The following is a 17,114-nucleotide window of genomic DNA, read 5'->3' as shown; positions in this document are numbered from 1 at the left end:
TATTTGAGTGGATCAAGACTACCAATACTGATGCTAGGACCACCGTCAAAGCCAGATAGGCATCTAGAACCTGTTAGCATGTTGCGTTGGTTGTTGTGTCAGATGGCGGAGACCCCGCTGAGTCCTCACCCCGTTCTGTTTACAAAGCTGAGAACTTCACTGACACCACAGCAAGGCCCGCATACCATCCAGTAAAAATCCATTTGCGTTCATACTCATATGACAAATAAAATTTCAAATGTTCACGTGAACTGTGCAAGGTTTTTTCCTTTTGTCAACTTACCCTTTTTTTTCCATGTATAATGCGCCCCCATGTATAATACCCACCCTAGAAATGTCATGTCAATGCTGGAAAAAAGCCTGTACCCATGTATAATACACACCCAAATTTTGACTCTACTACTTAAGTCCGTAAACGTAAAATTATTTCAGAAAAAAGATCATCTTTGGGAACAACCGGTTGTTATTCTGCCGGTCAGTATCACTGCGCTTGCGCTAGCAAACTCGATAACGAAGAAATGTTTCGGATTTGTGTAGGGTACATTGTGACAGCAAACGAGCAGGTGATCGAATAAGCGTCTGATACGAGAGCAATGTGTTCGTATGCAAGGCAAAGTGTTGTGAAATAAAATATTACCTGTAATACGCATTTAGGTAGAGAACTGAACTCTCGCTCTTTATATAGCTGACGCGTCAAAAAAATAAATAAAATTGTACCCATGTATAATGCGCACCCCAGATTTCAGGACAATAAATTAGTTACATTTTGCGCATTATACATGGAAAAAAACGGTAATTCAAACTTAACTTAATGGTAAATTTAGTTTTGTTAATTGACTAAATCTGTTCAGACTAGCTTTGATTTGATTAACGTCAGATTGATTACGTTGATCCCCACGAGAGGTAGATGAGAGATGTCAACGGCGATCAGTGGGTAGAATAAAAAAAAGAAAAAAGAGCAAATCACGCTACTCCACGACACCCGAGTTCCGCCGAAACGAGGGTGACCAATGAAGCGACACGCTTGACGGAGGCATTTTCACAGAACCGGCCCTGGTCACGCATCACATGACCGTACAGTAGGTTCAGGGGGCGGAAGGTCTAGGAGCCACTCGGCCATCCTTCTTGTGACTCGACTGTGAGCTTCAGTTGCCGTGGCGACCCATCGTCTTAGTCCTGCACTTTTTTCTTTTCCCCACTACTCTTGCTTTGGTATTTGTTGATTGTGCGCCTGCGGCATGCACCTCACCGTCAAGGAGGAGCGGCCGGAGCTGGGTCTGAAGGAGTTGGGAGCTGACAATCCAGCTTTTGGGGTGAGTTGGGATCAGGAACTAAACAAAGAGGTCATTCTGGTATTATTATTACTTTTTGTAGGAGTTGAGGTATTTGTCCTTACAGTGTTACAGCAGTAAGCCACTGTGGAATGTGGAATGGACAAAGTTGATGGAATCGATTGCACTGTGCTTTACTTGGGATACGCTTACAAGAACAGGCTCAGAAATGACTAGGGAAATGATCAAAAAGACCACTTTAAACCAAAATGCTAAACTTCCTGAGTCTTTTAGGGCATTGGCCTTTGTGGTGTGTATCAAAGTCAAAGTCTGCTTTATTGTCAACTTCTTCACATGCCGAGACACACAAAGAGATGGAAATGACGTTTTCTCTATCCCACGGTGATAAGGCATATTACACGATGGACATACAAGTAAACGACGCAATATAAAAAACAAGAAGGCGTTGGGGTGGGGGGGTTCTACTCATTCAGTTAATATCGCAAAGTCAAACAGTTGTCAGGTAACAGGGGAACACCTGTTGTAAAGAAATCTCATGAAACTGTATTTTTGAAAAAGTAGACCATGATTCTCAACTTAGACGGCCCACGGTCTCGCTTCTACTTGAAACAAAAACATGGAAACTTTTTTTTGTACTTACTTTGTAACTTATCACACGAAGCATTGTTTTCTAGTCGAAATCTATCTATCTATCTATCTATCTATCTATCTATCTATCTATCTATCTATCTATCTATCTATCTATCTATCTATCTATCTATCTATCTATCTATCTATCTATCTATCTATCTACTGATTGCATGAGGAGTTCGGTTTTGCCTGCAAAAAGAACAGATGTTACTCAGTTAGTCGCCTTGAATCATCCATTGGCCAACCACACGTACGTTTGTTATCCAAAGATTTTATTTTGTTCTAAAACGAGCACATTGGTTGACAATTCCACAATATGACAGAATAAATAAAGAAGTCACATGAATTGAAAACGGTATAAAGCTTTTTGAAGCGGTTCACCATGGTTTCATTTTTTTTAACATTACAAGAAGAGAGGGATCTAGAAGAGGGGGGTGTAAACTTTTCAGTCGGACGATAAAAAGAAGACGAATGTGCAATCGTGCAAGCGGGCTACAGTGTGCTGCCAGCTGAGACCAAGCAAAATCAACATTCATGACTCCAGGGCCACTTTTTGTCTCCTGCAAGCCATTAAAAGTTATGATCGTTAGCAGTAGCTACTCTGGCATGTGTTAAATAATCAAAATGGGTCAAAAGTGTTTTATAGGAGCGTGACATTTAGGCTTAAAGAAGATTTATGTGTAGGTTACGTGGAAGTTGCACATGATGCGGTAAACAGTCGCACTTAACACAACATTGGACACACTGCCAAGCGTTTATAGGACATCGACTTTCTGTTTCATCTTTTGAAGCGCTTATTAAGAGTTGTCAGCTCTGATTGAAGTTGAACTACACAAAATGCATCTCAGGCAACCATTTTTTAAAAAAATGTTATTTTCTGAAACTCCTCATTTGAGAAACAAAAAAAGCATACAATCAGTAAATGTTTCAAATAAAGCCAGTAAGTGAGCAAGAAAATTGAAGTTATTCTTTTAAACTCTTTTGATTAACTAGGCCATTGGTTAAATACTACTTTTTATTGAGGGGAGAACCATAAAAAAACTTTAACCTACTTCACAAGTATGTAAGTTTCGATTTATATATTGTGAAAGCCCAATATAAATAAATGGGATCGCGAAACCGCAATGCAGATTGGCCACCACTAGAGGGCGACATAAAACCACAGATGCTCTTTTATAAATTGTACAACGCAAAGCGTTTTGAGCCGAGCGTGTGCAGATGTGTTGCTTGTCGTTTGACGTGTTCGCTAAAGAATTCTTGAAGTCGCGTGAACTTAGAACTGGAGCCTCAATAAATTTGCTTATTTTTGCGACGGCACGGCTTCGTCCATGTGGCATGCTGGCGGATTTACGCAAGTCCCCATGCAGAAGCACTTTGCTAATGACGTAATGCCAACTGCAATGGCTGATGCGCAACATGCATGTAACTCGCAATCCCCAATCGAAAAAGATGCCTTGCCCTTCATGACAGTTTTGCTTTTGTGTGTATAGAACGAAAACAAGCTTTGAAATAGACTCATACATTTTTAAGAGGGTTCAAAGGCCATTAAAATCCGACTCTTATATAATTATTTTTCTGCAAAAACAAAATAGACAAAAATTCGTTTTTCAAAAAGAATTGTAATATTAAACTTAAAGTTATAATCTTACATAACTAAATGCATTTTCCCTACAGAAATGTCAAATTTATTTATTATAAAAGCTTGGTCACAGAACAAATCAAATAAATAAAGTCAATGTACTACTGTGGGTTTTTTTTTTCTAGGAAAAAGCAGTCAAGTCATAATGAGCCCTTAGCTATTTTTTTTATACAAGTCCTATGAAAAACAATGTTATGAAAAAAATGTTTTTGTCATATTTTTTCTAGAATCTGCTATAAAAAACAATTGTGCTATACAGGTGGATATTGCTCAAGCATTTTGTTTTCCACCTTCCAGATGTTTCTCAATAATTCGCAACGCGTATCCATCGCTGGCAGTGTGGAGGATTCAGCAGAAGAAAAACAATCATTTTTTCTTCTGCCTTCCTTAGCGTCACTATTTCACCATATTTCTCGGGTGTCACGCGAGGAAATGAGACAATTCCTTAGCGTGTTGGCAACAAATGGGTACATAAAAAAAAAAAACGGTGAACTTAATACTCAAGTTCAAAAGTCGCTCGAGAGGGATGATATTCAACTCTGGTCCAGATCCAGGAGGGATTTATTTTGACTGCTTTCTGTGACAATCTGTTCAAATCGGGAGGCCAAGTGAGGCTAGGGACCCAACAGATTCGGAATGCGGGTGGTTTCAGGTGTTGGGAAATGTAAACAGAAAATGCTGGAGATGGATCACTTGAAAATCCACGTAAATAAGAGGGGAAAAAACAAAAAAAAACAGGGCATGAACACCTGACAGCTAACCTAACATGGAAGCTAATAAAACCAACTGAAGCAAAACATTCCCAAACTAATAAAGTGAATTAAAACAGAAAATAAAAAAGGGAAAGTATGATCTCAAAAAATTAAAATACAAAAAATAGATAGGAATTTTTTTTATCTACTGTGAATGTTTTGACTAGTAAAGCCAAATGTATTTATATTATTTAAAATTTATTTGAACGCCACATATATCTATCGCGCAGCCTTCATGTTTCCAAGACAGCGTGACTTGAATTGCGAACGCTTGCACCATGCTGACGAAAGTGATCTGTCCCATGCGGCCTCTGAGAAGAAGTTGACCTTTTTATGTTTTTAAGAATCGCCCTCAATGCGCCATATCAGGCGCTTCTTGCTCCTAATGCTTATAAATATGACAACGCCTAGCATCCACTGACAGGTCAAACAAATCAAATTTGTGCCTTTCCATTTTTTCCCTGGCCCAAATTGAGGCGCACGTCATGTTCGGGCCCTTCTTGCCTACGTCGCCCATCGGTTCCTTCCTTACTATTTAATGTCCACCGTTTTTTTTTTTTTACTTTTTCAATCCGGATCAGAGAACTAACTTTGATGTGCGTCCACGCCCTTATCATTTACCGCAATGTCTCGTTCAAGAACAGGATGCTTTGTCGTGATGTAAATACATGAAAAGGAAAAGACAACAACGACGAGACGACAACAACGGCTATCGGATTCGACGTGACACATAAAGGAACCCTTGTGGCAATTTCTGACAACAGTGTTACGGACGTCAGGCTTACATGGCGCGAGGTCAGGTATCAAAGGCACCTTTGTGTAGGACAGAAAAGTGCTGACACGGTAAGAAAAAGGAGCATGAATTGGTCTTGATGTTTGACACGAAACCTAATCGAGTACCTCTCAACCGATTCACAGTCGCCAAAGCACTGATGTCCACTGGTGAGGTCGCCATTTTGTTCACCATCCCTACCCAAACATTTAGGATTAAAATACTAAGATGCTCTATAAAGGAATTAAATCTAATTGAATCAAAGCAAAACCTAAAGTAACTACCGTATAAGGGACAGATCCAAAACTATTAAAACCCTGTTCAGAACTCTAAGATGATTTATTTTTGTTGTCAACAGGGAAAAGCTGTTATACTCCAAGAGAACTATTTTTAAAGACAAAAAAGTCATTTTTTTTCTAGAAACAAAAATCTTCGCTGGCCACTTTGCTGCACATAAAAACGATTTATTGCTCGGCGTTGAGCTGGTTTCAAAGCTCTCCGAATGCGGGGGGCGGCGTTGACAATCACAACAATGGCACTTGGGAGAGACGCAGTAGCCTGGACCCCCACCCCAGCAGTAGCCCCCGCACAAGGTTTTCATTTGCCGCCAGACAGTTTGAGCTAAATTAACCTTGGTCGCAATGACGGTGGCCGCCGCGCACTAATGGAAGCCATGCTAAGTCACACTTCAATCTCTGGCCTGTAAGTGAAAAGGAAATGGCCGTTAATTCAATGTCAAACACGCCATGGTCGTTACCGTACGCGTGGTGGTATTTAGCAACGCCGCCTTATAAAAACCGCTCTTGCCAAATGTGGTGCCACAAAACCCCAAATCCGTCATCCTACTTCCTGTAGCTTGGTTGAAATGTTTTTGCTTTTGCAAAGTGTGACACGGCACCGTGAGGCGGTTGTTTCCACGACGACGAACAACTTGAAATGACAACAAACGTGCAAAACACCAAGTGGCGTGAGTAGGCCCCTAAAAAAGGACTTTGAGGTAGGAAACTCAAAGTGCGGCGAGGGTGCTGACCTACCCGCATGAACGGATTCCATACATATGTCATTAAATCCACAGCAAAATACAGGCGAGGTGAAAGGTTAGGCGGACCACCGGGACTAAAAACACATTTACGGAATGTGCGAGTGTGTGTGTGTGGTGGGAGTAGGCCTCCCTTCTTGAGCATGCCACAAATCAAAATGAATTTCAGCGCACATGCTCGGTATTTGCTTCTCAGTGGAGACAAACGGTACTGACGGAATTCCATTACACACACGGCGAGACTGAAATCGAAATAAAACCTTGTGCTGTCCTTGTTGTCGGAACCTTGTCCTTGTTGTCGGGTAGGATGACGTAGCGTGTGATTTAATGTGACGATGCGGTTCTTTTGAAGGGCAAAGATGTTGACGAACAGCCGGCGGTGGACGCGGAGGTCCGGCAGGAGAGGGCCAACGCGGCCGCCGACCTGGTCTACGCTCTCAACGACCGGCCGCCCTGGTACCTCTGCATTCTGCTGGGATTCCAGGTGAATTCATCTCAGGCCCCAGTTTTGAGGTCACATAAGGTGTAAGAAGACATGATTATAAAACGAGGGTCGTCCGAAAACTTGCTAAAAGAAATCTGACAAATGGACACACCCGACCGACCGCGGACAAACTAACTATAAAGGGATTTCGGTTTGAAGGTTACAAATGCCATGCGATAAACTAGCTAGTGCTGCAGCGTAAAAATGTGATATTGAACTTAGAACACTCGTACGAACCAAATGACTGACTTCACGGGATCCTCGGTTTTGGGTTCAGTCGCCATTGTGGGATTCAAACGGTCTTGCTAACTAAACCAAGTGACTACTTGGTTACTTTTTAAGATACTAACTAACCAACTTTATTAACATTCTGTTCCTCATACTTCAGTCTTCTTCGCTTTTATTTGATCTCATGGAAACGAGCATCTCGTCAGGGGAGGATTAAATTGCAATCACAGCAAGTTCATGTTCTTTTTTCTCCATGTTAATGGCTAACCACAGCTAACCAATTCTGAGCATGGATTTAAATCATACTAAGAAAAAGCTTTTCAAATGAGTTTCTGTCGAGAGCAAACACTTCTTTTGACATGTTTGTATGCAGCTGGCGAGCTTGGGGCAAAGTATCGCTGCTCAGTTTGGACCTAAAAATCCTGCCGGCACAAATTTTTTAGTAACTCTAGCTTTTTGAGCTCAGCTGCAATTTAAAAAAAATAAAAATCTTTGCATAATAAGTGTCTAGAACACATAGCAGCGCTAGTCTAAAGTAGCGCCATTTTGGTTTTGAAACAGGCTTCATTTTTAAAAAATCATTCAGTGTCAAATATCATCAGAAAACTGGTTAATGAATTTTCAAACCAAAGTGGAATTTTCCAAAACTTCCGACCGCGTGTGTAGACCTGCTCACAGTGTGAGATGCTTACACAAGCAATAACGCCGGTGACATATCACCGGAATGGAGATACCCCCCGAGGCCCTCATTCTAAAACAATCCATCTCGGCAGACTTCTGCCACCATCCAACTGACATCTCCCCTTGGGCCTTGAGAAGTGACCATAAATCGACATGTTTTACAGTGAAGTGTCCCAAGGCCAACGAATATTTGGAAAACAGTGGGGAACATTTCAATGCGGTTGAAATGGAACATAAACATCCTGAGAGACAGACAGCATGCGTTTGAATGCCTTGTAGCGTCAGCCTGGTCCGAACAGAGAGTGTTGGCAGCGTCGGAAAGCTTGGAGCTTGTTATGACGATCACTGCTGGCAGTGTCTTTGAGGTATGATGACAACTTGGCTTTGGTGTCAAGCACAGAGGCTATTTGGAATGACCCGCCAAAAAGATATACCGTAATTTTCTGATTATAAATTGCGTTTTTTTTGCATAGTTTGGGTGGGGGGGGGGTGGGTCGACTTATACTCAGGAGCGACCTCTATACATATATGTTTTTTTTTCACTTTCTTGGGCATTTTATGGCTGGTGCGACTTATAGTCTGAAAATTACGGTACTCAGCGACTGTCAATCATGGCAGAAAATGTGTATTTTGTGAGAAATTGATGGAAATTCACCAAAGAGGAGAGCCATGCTTTTTTTACTGCCAAACTGTTTGTGTGGTCTTCTATAATACACCAGTGGAATAAATTTAAAGTAGCGTGAAATTAGTTTATTTAAAAAAACGAGACGGCTAAGGGGAAAGGGGAATATAAATATTTTCCTACGATTGAATTTCTTGATCGCAAAAAAGCTCGTTTAAAGATCGATTTAAAGATGCGGCCTTTGTTGCAGCACTACGTCCTGGCGTTCGGCGGCATCATCGCCATCCCGCTCATCCTGGCCGAGCCGCTCTGCATCGGCGACAACAACGTGGCTAAAAGCCAGCTCATCTGCACCATCTTCTTTGTGTCCGGACTCAGCACACTGCTTCAGACGGGGATTGGGATCAGGTAAAAATTGGATAAAAAGACGTTCTTGCTCATCCTCTACTTTTTAAACAAGCAAATTTCACAGCCCCTACTGAGAATCAGCAGCAACATTTGCGGAAAATTGACAATTTCTCGGTTCTCGCGCATAGCGTGGGAGAAAGAACAAGACGAGAACAACGGGGTTGGTTGGAATTGAGATTTTTCTCTTTCAAGCCCAGACAAACTTTTCAAGTCAGGCCCGCGCTCTCCCTCCCGCACTAGTCCTCATGACCATAAATTAGATGTTGGATGTGTACGCAGCTTAGCGCGTATAGTTCATGTGTGTCGAGAACTCCCGGAGGCCATTAAGCGCAAGCGCGGGGGAGTGAGGAGGTGACCGCGATGACGGCGATGCATCCATCTTTATAAGCACGCAGCTGCCTCCCACACAATTGAATTGAACACGCTCGCTATTGAAAAACCTGAACAAATAACCGAGGCTTTTTGTTGGAAGCGGCGGCCCACGCAGGTCGCAACGGGCCAAAACGCAACATAAAGGCGGATCTAATCTTTATTTGCTTTGCATCCTTTCTATGTTTCATGACAAGCGGCCTGTTGTGGAGTCAAGGTTGGAGAATGGGTACAGTTTACACAAAGTTTGTTTTCTCAAATTCATTCCAAGGAATAATGGAGACCGTAGCATAGAGAGGCAGAAGAATACAATTAAATGATGTCAATGTTTTTCATTTGATAATGGATTTAAAAAAAAAAGTTTGGTGTTGAAATATTCAACAGTCAGATCTGCTAGACCACATAACATTCCAGTTTAAAACAGATGTTTCAGATATTTGCTGCTGCGTTTTTTTTTCTAAACACGTTTTTACATCTGCGTACATAAATTATCGACCTCTTTAAGTTGATGTACTACGAATTTATTTTTATTTCCCTCCAAAAGTTGTAAACTAAATGTTTTTCCCATTACAGCTCTATTGATGAGAGAAATTTACTGTCCAGTTTCGACTTCTAAAGAAATTGTTTATTTTTTTTGCAATACATGAGCATCTTTATATAGCCAATGTTGGTTTCCAATAACTAGAAGCATGCTGACGTCAGCACTTTAGTAACAGTTGCTTTCAAATTAAAACAGTACACAGAATGAGACTCGGCCAGTAAACGTCACATGTGGCGGCCGGAGGCAGTTCCACTCCATTATTTCCGATACTACATCACAAGGCGTAAAGAAAAAAAAAAAAAATCCTTATCACCGCAAGCTAAGCAGAGCACTTAAAAGTCTTTTCTCTTAATGTCCGGTATATAACAGTAGTCATTCCCTTTGCTGCACAGACTGCCAATTCTCCAGGGCGGGACCTTCAGTTTCATCACTCCGACCTTGGCCATCCTTGCGCTGCCCAAGTGGCAGTGTCCCACTTCGCAAAAGCCCGCCATGTTGTCTGCGCACAATGGCAGCAGTCCATTGCAGATAGTGGACAACGGCGACGAAGTGTGGATGTCGAGAATGCGCGAGGTAAGTCCGACGTGGTGTCAGTCATCAATATCAACCCGGACGTGATTGTGAAGTTCAAATATGTTCATTCATCAACATTGGGGTGAACTGTGTCGCAACTAGAATAAACGATGTTGAATTCGGCGTGAAGTATCGTGATTGCGGCGAATCAAATGAACAATTGTCGTAAATCCTATTGTGTTGATTGTAATTCGGGTGTATCCTATCGCGATCGGAGAGAATCGTAGCAACATCAAAGGGTAATAAGTGTGATGAATCGGAAAGTAATTGGAGTGAATCGTATGGGAATCACAACGGGTGACTCGTGGGTGAATCATGTTGTAATTTGAGTTGACGTTCTTAACATGAGACAGCTGCATCGAAGCAGAGTTGAGTTATTTGCCCCTTTTCCCAGTTGGAGGTCTGAAACGACTTCCTGCTTTTGCTGGAATGTGGCCCAGCAAGTAACTCGACAAGTTCACTACCACTAAGAAGAATATCTAACATCCAACCAGCAGTCAGATTTGGTAGACCTCTAAAAGGTGAATCACCTTTTAATTGGAGTAAATCGTATCACTCATTGTAAACGGAGGACATGGAATCGTTTTAAGCAAATCTTATCATAATCGGAGTCAATTTTATTGCGATGGAGTGACTCGACTCATTGAAACTTGGATGGAATTAATCACAAAGAGTTGAAGTGACTCATCGAATCTGGGTTGACTCAATCGTATCACAATTGGAGTATCGTAATTTGAATCGCATTGTTAACGTACTGAATCATCTTGCAAACGAACGTGGCTGACGTGAATCGTTTTTTGATCTCGTTTGACAGATCCAAGGAGCTATCTTGGTGTCGTCGCTTGTCCAGATCACGCTGGGCTTCACTGGCCTGGTGGGCTTTGTGCTCCGATATATTGGACCGCTGGCTATCGCGCCCACCATCAACCTCATCGGTCTGTCACTGTTCACTGAGGCCGGCAAGAAGTCAGGCGGCCACTGGGGGATCGCTGCTCTGTGAGTCTGCACAGCTTCCAAATGATGGAGGGAAAAAAAATGCTAACGTGACTGTGGGAACCATTTGGGGCCCAGCGTTTAGCTTCAGTTACAAGCCATTAAAAGCTAAACGGTTGTAGCATTTTGCTTAAACAGCCAATTTCACCTCGCAAGACTGATTTTGGGAGGCATGTCAATCATGGCTGGGTGGAGCATGGCGAATAAATTTGAGGACTGGGAGATGTTTTTTAAGAAAAATTCAACCCCTGAAGCCAGTCTCACTTAGCAACAAGAATGTGGTAGGCTAGTCTGTCATGAGTAGCCATACATGAAAAAAATCGAAGGAAGCCATAGCCAGAAAGCAAGTCTGACATTTTGGGTGTAAAACCTTTAGTTTTACAGGACTCTGTCAAAAGACAAACTTCTGCAAGAGATATTGTACTGCCACCAAATTTAAAGCACATGTACTCGAAATGCCGGGCTATATTTCAAAATCTTTGAGTTTTGTAGAGGGACCAAGTCAGTGAAGTTTGATACCTCACCATAAAATGGGAAACTCAAAACCACAAGGTCAACGTTTCCTCAAACGTGTCCGCCATGTTTTTGCGTTTTCGCTCATAATCGGCGTACGTTGAAAAGAGGCAACGGGAATTGAGGTTCTTGGACGGAAAGCTAAAAACGCTTCCAGTTTCTTCAGGTCAACCTGAATTTAGTCACACGTTTGGAGCGGCAAACGTAGTGGTCATCCAAGTGAGTTTTCTGATCCCAGACACAGGAAAAACATCAAGGATGCGCTATCGAGTCTCAGCTTTTGCAACAGAACATTGTTTTACCATCATCGGCCCGTTCAGTTCAAAGGGGAAACCTTGAACGAGGCCTTGGGTCTATTTTCGGCGACGGCATCACGTGTCTGTGGAGAATATGTGCGGCAGATGAAAGCTTCACGCCCCTACGGCAAAGGCGCTACATCTTCATTATTGCACCACAGTGCGCTTTGATGTTTTTCTCTTTTCCGCTGACTTGGACGCTGAAAACCTTGTGCCTAAGTAGGATTTGTCAGTACAAGTGGTTTTGTCACAGAGGTCTGGCAGCTACAGTTGCAGACGCTTAACAAGAAGCATCTTTAGTCACTTCGTTTCCAGTTTAAACCGAGCAACATCTGCGTTTGTACCGAAAGCCACATTGAGAGATTTATCTGCCGCGTCGGGTGACCTTTAGGTGGTTATTTCACGAGGCTTGCGAGTGTCACATGCCCAAATCTAGCAAACAGGTGAGCAGTGATTATTACCTGAGCCCTTATTTATTCATTGTATGTGCCTTCTTGGTTTTTACTTTTTGTATTGTTTACTTGAATGTCTTGTTTGTCCGTATATATATATAGTCACCGTGGGATAGTAGGAAACGCAATTTTGATCTCTTCGTGTGTCTTGACGTGAAGAAATTGACAATAAAGTAGACTTTGCTGTCATTTTCAGCAGACAGCAAGTGACAAAATGGCCGCCGTGAGCTTGCTTACAAAAAAAAAGGGGGGGGGGTATGATTAATTCATAATCTACAAAAGTTTACTCCCAAAGGTAAACTTGGATTTGAGTTCCTCTTTAAGACAAGCAAGAGAAAGAGAACTTATCTGAACCTTTCCTTCTGCGAGTTACTCGACAAAAAACTGCACTTGTTTACATTCAGAATTAGCTTGTAGCTAACACGGGCCTCCCTTTTTTTTTACTCGTCAAAAAGCTTCAGACGTTTGCAACGAGGGAATAAGGCAACATGCTTTCGTACAATCGACATCAGAGACAAATTAGTCTGCAATGAATCCCATCCACTTGTTTTCGTAAAACGGCGATTTAGGATCTTGGATAAACCTAACGTATACATTGTTGACATCAAACACCGTTTATAGAGTCTCGACTGAACCTTTTTTTGGTAGCACCGAAGACAATTTAGTGTTGACGTCACCTCACGTACAGGTCTATGTAATCACCAAAGACGATTTTATTTATGATTTGTACGTGTTCAACGTGTTCACATAGTCCAGGTGTCCGTAGGAATTCTCGCAGTTGTTGATTTGGGTCGGTGTGTGGGGGGAATAAACAAAATCTTGTGCATAGACACCAGCCAGGTAGGACCGATGTTTTGAACAAATTCCTTGGAATTAACAAGGTTCTATCCGCTCTTGAAAAACGAACCGGCAAAGTTAACTAGACGATATTATTTAGAGTTGGAAATGACGCGTGATGGGTTACGGCGATGAGGATGTTACGAGCTTGTTTTACTGTCCCAAAATGAGGAACTATCATGCCAGCACACATGGTTGCCATTAACTTTTTATCCTCTTTGTCTTTCACAAAGTGTTCTTCGTAAGTTTGGTCGGTTATCGTGCGAGAAAAACGCTGTTGCTTGAATAATGGCGGCTCTTTTTCTTTAATGAATGATTGATTGACTTGCATAATTCAAGGCCTGCTTGCTGTCGTCCCCCCCGGCCAACGAGGTAGTGTCTTCAGGCACCTAAAGGTCAATTTTGTTTTGTATCCAGACAGAACGCATACCCAGGAATACGTTTCCACCTGAGCCCGAGGAAGGCTGCGGTCGGTGTTGCTCTTTAACATCTGCAGATGTGCGGCTTGTCAACATGTTCATTTCGACATAATACATCACGCCGCAAGACAGTGTGACACCGTTTCCCACAGGAAGCAATGGACATATTTTAAAAGTCTATTAGAGGAGAAAAATGTTTCAAACTATTTAACATTCTTAAAGCCCTTGTGAAGTGAAAGTAGTTGTCTTGCAAATTTGACTCACCAAAGAGAAAACTCGAATGATCAAAATAAGGCAAATGTCGTATATAAAATTCGACTTCAGAGTTGTGAAAAATCAAACTGTCCTTGGAAATCCATCTTCCTCATGCCTTCCTATCCATACATGTTTGAGCTACCAAAATATATACAATTAAAGCCTCCGGTGGATGGAATGTATCCCTTTACCATATTAAGACATGAGGCGCTAGCCACCAGCTAGCTTGCGAACTAACCAGAACGCTGTGCTCGCCCGCAGCATCAACATCTCATTTTCTTCCAAATTAGTGTTTCAAGACAGGATAGTTGAATTAACCTGGATTAGTGTTTTGAGGCGGCTCGGTGGCGCACTTGGGTAGCACGTCCGCCTCACAGTTAGGAGGGTGCGGGTTCGATTCCACCTCCGGCCCTCCCTGTGTGGAGTTTGCATGTTCTCCCCGGGCCCGCGTGGGTTTTCTCCGGGCACTCCGGTTTCCTCCCACATCCCAAAAACATGCTTGGTAGGCCGATTGAGCACTCCAAATTGTCCCTAGGTGTGAGTGTGTGTGCAAATGGTTGTTTGTCTCTGTGTGCCCTGCGATTGGCTGGCAACCGGTTCAGGGTGTCCCCCGCCTACTGCCCGATGACGGCTGGGATAGGCTCCAGCACGCCCGCGACCCTGTACTAAGCGGTACAGAAAATGGATAGATGGATGGATAGTGTTTTGAAATTGGTGTTTTAAATTTGTGTTTTAAATTGTGGTTTCGGCACACACTATGGTTCTTCTCTCAAATTAAATCTAGACCTCAAACAAATCTTGGTTGCAAAGTATGTAAATTGTCACTCCACTGTTCTGCGTCCACAGCACGGTGTGCCTCATCCTGCTGTTCTCGCAGTACCTGAGCAGAGTGGACGTCCCGCTTATTGCCTACAAGGACAAGAAATGGAAAGTGTTCCACTACCCTCTCTTCAAGCTCTTCTCGGTGAGTCACCAGCTTCCACGCTTGAACTTGTTTGCCTCCAGCACGCTCTGCCGTACAAACTGCGATGCTTTTATATTACTGTTGAGTAACCGCTGACAAACCGGCACCTGAGACGCTGGCCCGACTCCTGAAGCACATCAAGCGTGACTCCATGGAATGCATCCTCCTGCAGCGCCTCTTGTATCTTCATGAAAATAGTGTCAACTTGAGTGCCAGAGAGTTATCTTGGAGTCACCCATGACCTCTATGAGTCACTCCCGCTCCCGGCGTTAGAGGTTTGCATGGATAAAGAATCAATACAAATTCTGAAGATCTTTCAGTGCACGCTTTCGTATGAAATACAAAACGTGTATCGGGCGTCCTGGCAACAACACTGAAAGAGAAGCCAACGCCCAACCACTCAATTGGCCTGTTTTTACAAGGTGACTTAAGAATGAATTGTCCACTCACTGTAGTTTCAACTAAAAACTCATGGTTACTATTCAACGTAAATCAAGTGTCACGGAAAGCAGAGCCAAGCTCTTCAGAGCTGCCGATGAGTGTTGTGTAAGAAAGGTTTTGCCGTCCAAAAAACAAATGCTTGATGTCAGAGCATGGGGCTTCCTTGAATCTGAGCATACCCTGATCCCTCCGCGTAATCTCCCCCGTATATTCATAAACATCCAGCAACACATTCTGATGTCAACAGAACAAATCTTGGAAGTCCAAATATAATATTTCAGGGGATTTGTTCTTCATTACATCAGCATCTGATAAATAGAACTTTCCAATATCGTGTGGGTCGTCATTTCCCTGACGTGAAATTTCTGCCCGCTAAACCCTAGGCCTTGTTCGGAATGTGTGGCGGCTGGCTGGTTTGTTTCCTGCTGACCGTCTTCGATGTGCTGCCATCCAAGTCGGATAAGTACGGTTACGCAGCGAGGACCGACATTAATCTGGATGCTGTTGCCAACTCGCCCTGGTTCCACATTCCCTACCCAGGTAAATAACCATTGGCATCTTAGCTGATACCAGTCACTTGGGTTACTATTACCGTCGTGCACTTCATGTTGCCTTCATGTTATACGCTGTCGCGGCGGGCGGGGGAATGCCCGCAAGAGTCGCCGAGGCTAACGCTGCCCGGCCAACTAGCCGGCCGCTCCCCCCCATATATAAAAAAATTACTTTCGACGGATTTACACGATTCACGAAAATACTTTCGACGGAAAAAAACAGATCCGCGGAAAATACTCATCCCTGCAATAAGGACCTATGTATTACGTGTGAAACGTTTCAATGATTTTGCACCGCCTGCGCTGTTGCGTCTGTTTTCTGTCCGAGATATTTCAAAGGCTCTTTTCAAACCTGTCGGGGAATTAGCTCTAGGCCAATAGCACTGTCTCTCGCTGGAGTGCCTGGAGTGTGTCAGTGTAAAGAACAAATATATGCCCTGACATAACATGTTATTGGAAGGATAGGAAAGGATTATAAATGTAACCGCAAAAACACAGATTGTGCCATACACCTCCACCTTACATACATGCCAGAACCAAATACAGTGATCCCTCACCAATTCGCAGGTTTATACGTGACAGTATAATTTGTTCTTTTATTTACTGTACAGGTACAATACATGCACAGAACAGTGTGGAAATGTTTTTTAAAGGATTAAGAAAGGTTAATGGTTCGCCATGCATGATGTCCCCCGGGTTAGTGCAGGTTGGTAATTCTGAGGGTTGGACACTTTGCATTGTTGACTTACAATAACCCCTTGCTGTCTAGCGGGCACTATGTGTTGAAAATTTCAATCCATTGGTATTTAAATTTCTAAATTCATATACTGTTTCTATTTGCGATTTATCGCGGCTGGGTTTGGAACGCATCTCCAGCGAAAAACTGGGTATTGTTGAAAATTTAAGTGCAATGTCTCAAATGGATGAAAAATATTCTGTTATTCTTCAGCCTTTGTGGATTTTGGCCCAGGAATGTCTGATATAATTTATTAAGGCATCTGGAAAAGGTTTTAATTTTTTGTTGTGGAGGGTGGGGCATATCATATCGTAACATCAAGACTGTTTTTCCCGGGACATAAAAAGTCTGGCGTAGCTACACATTTTAGAATTTTAGGACCGCCAAGTCTAGTTTGTTGTTTGAGTAAACATTCGATCAGTCCTATATCAGCGCAGCAAACGAAGAAACAGTCCGTAGTGACAAAGCAAGCGGTTGACAAAATCCGGAACCGGTCCACAAGGTCACGCATCAGGAACTTATTCAGTGTTGAGAATGATGCAGGCAATCCGGGAATCGTTAGATCGGATCAGCGGGTACTAGTTAAAACAATCGGACAATCGGTTAAATGCACGACAAGAACATTGG

At 42.7% G+C, this 17,114-nt stretch overlaps 1 protein-coding gene across 1 annotated transcript in view; it reads left to right on the top strand.

Annotated features, from left to right (window-relative positions):
• Nucleotides 1-1,126: 1,126 nt before the first annotated feature.
• si:dkey-106n21.1 (solute carrier family 23 member 1) overlaps nt 1,127-17,114 on the top strand; it is a 26,849-nt gene continuing 10,861 nt past the window's right edge. The window contains exons 1-7 of the mRNA XM_061283858.1: nt 1,127-1,313; nt 6,477-6,608; nt 8,390-8,547; nt 9,850-10,030; nt 10,845-11,026; nt 14,642-14,759; nt 15,584-15,740. Coding sequence (XP_061139842.1) covers nt 1,239-1,313; nt 6,477-6,608; nt 8,390-8,547; nt 9,850-10,030; nt 10,845-11,026; nt 14,642-14,759; nt 15,584-15,740 — 1,003 coding nt within the window. The 5' untranslated portion in view covers nt 1,127-1,238. The remainder of the gene's footprint in view (nt 1,314-6,476; nt 6,609-8,389; nt 8,548-9,849; nt 10,031-10,844; nt 11,027-14,641; nt 14,760-15,583; nt 15,741-17,114) is intronic.

Source organism: Syngnathus typhle, linkage group LG7, assembly GCF_033458585.1.
Source record: "Syngnathus typhle isolate RoL2023-S1 ecotype Sweden linkage group LG7, RoL_Styp_1.0, whole genome shotgun sequence".
NCBI lineage: Eukaryota > Metazoa > Chordata > Actinopteri > Syngnathiformes > Syngnathidae > Syngnathus > Syngnathus typhle.
This window is presented reverse-complemented; position numbering and strand designations above follow the sequence as displayed.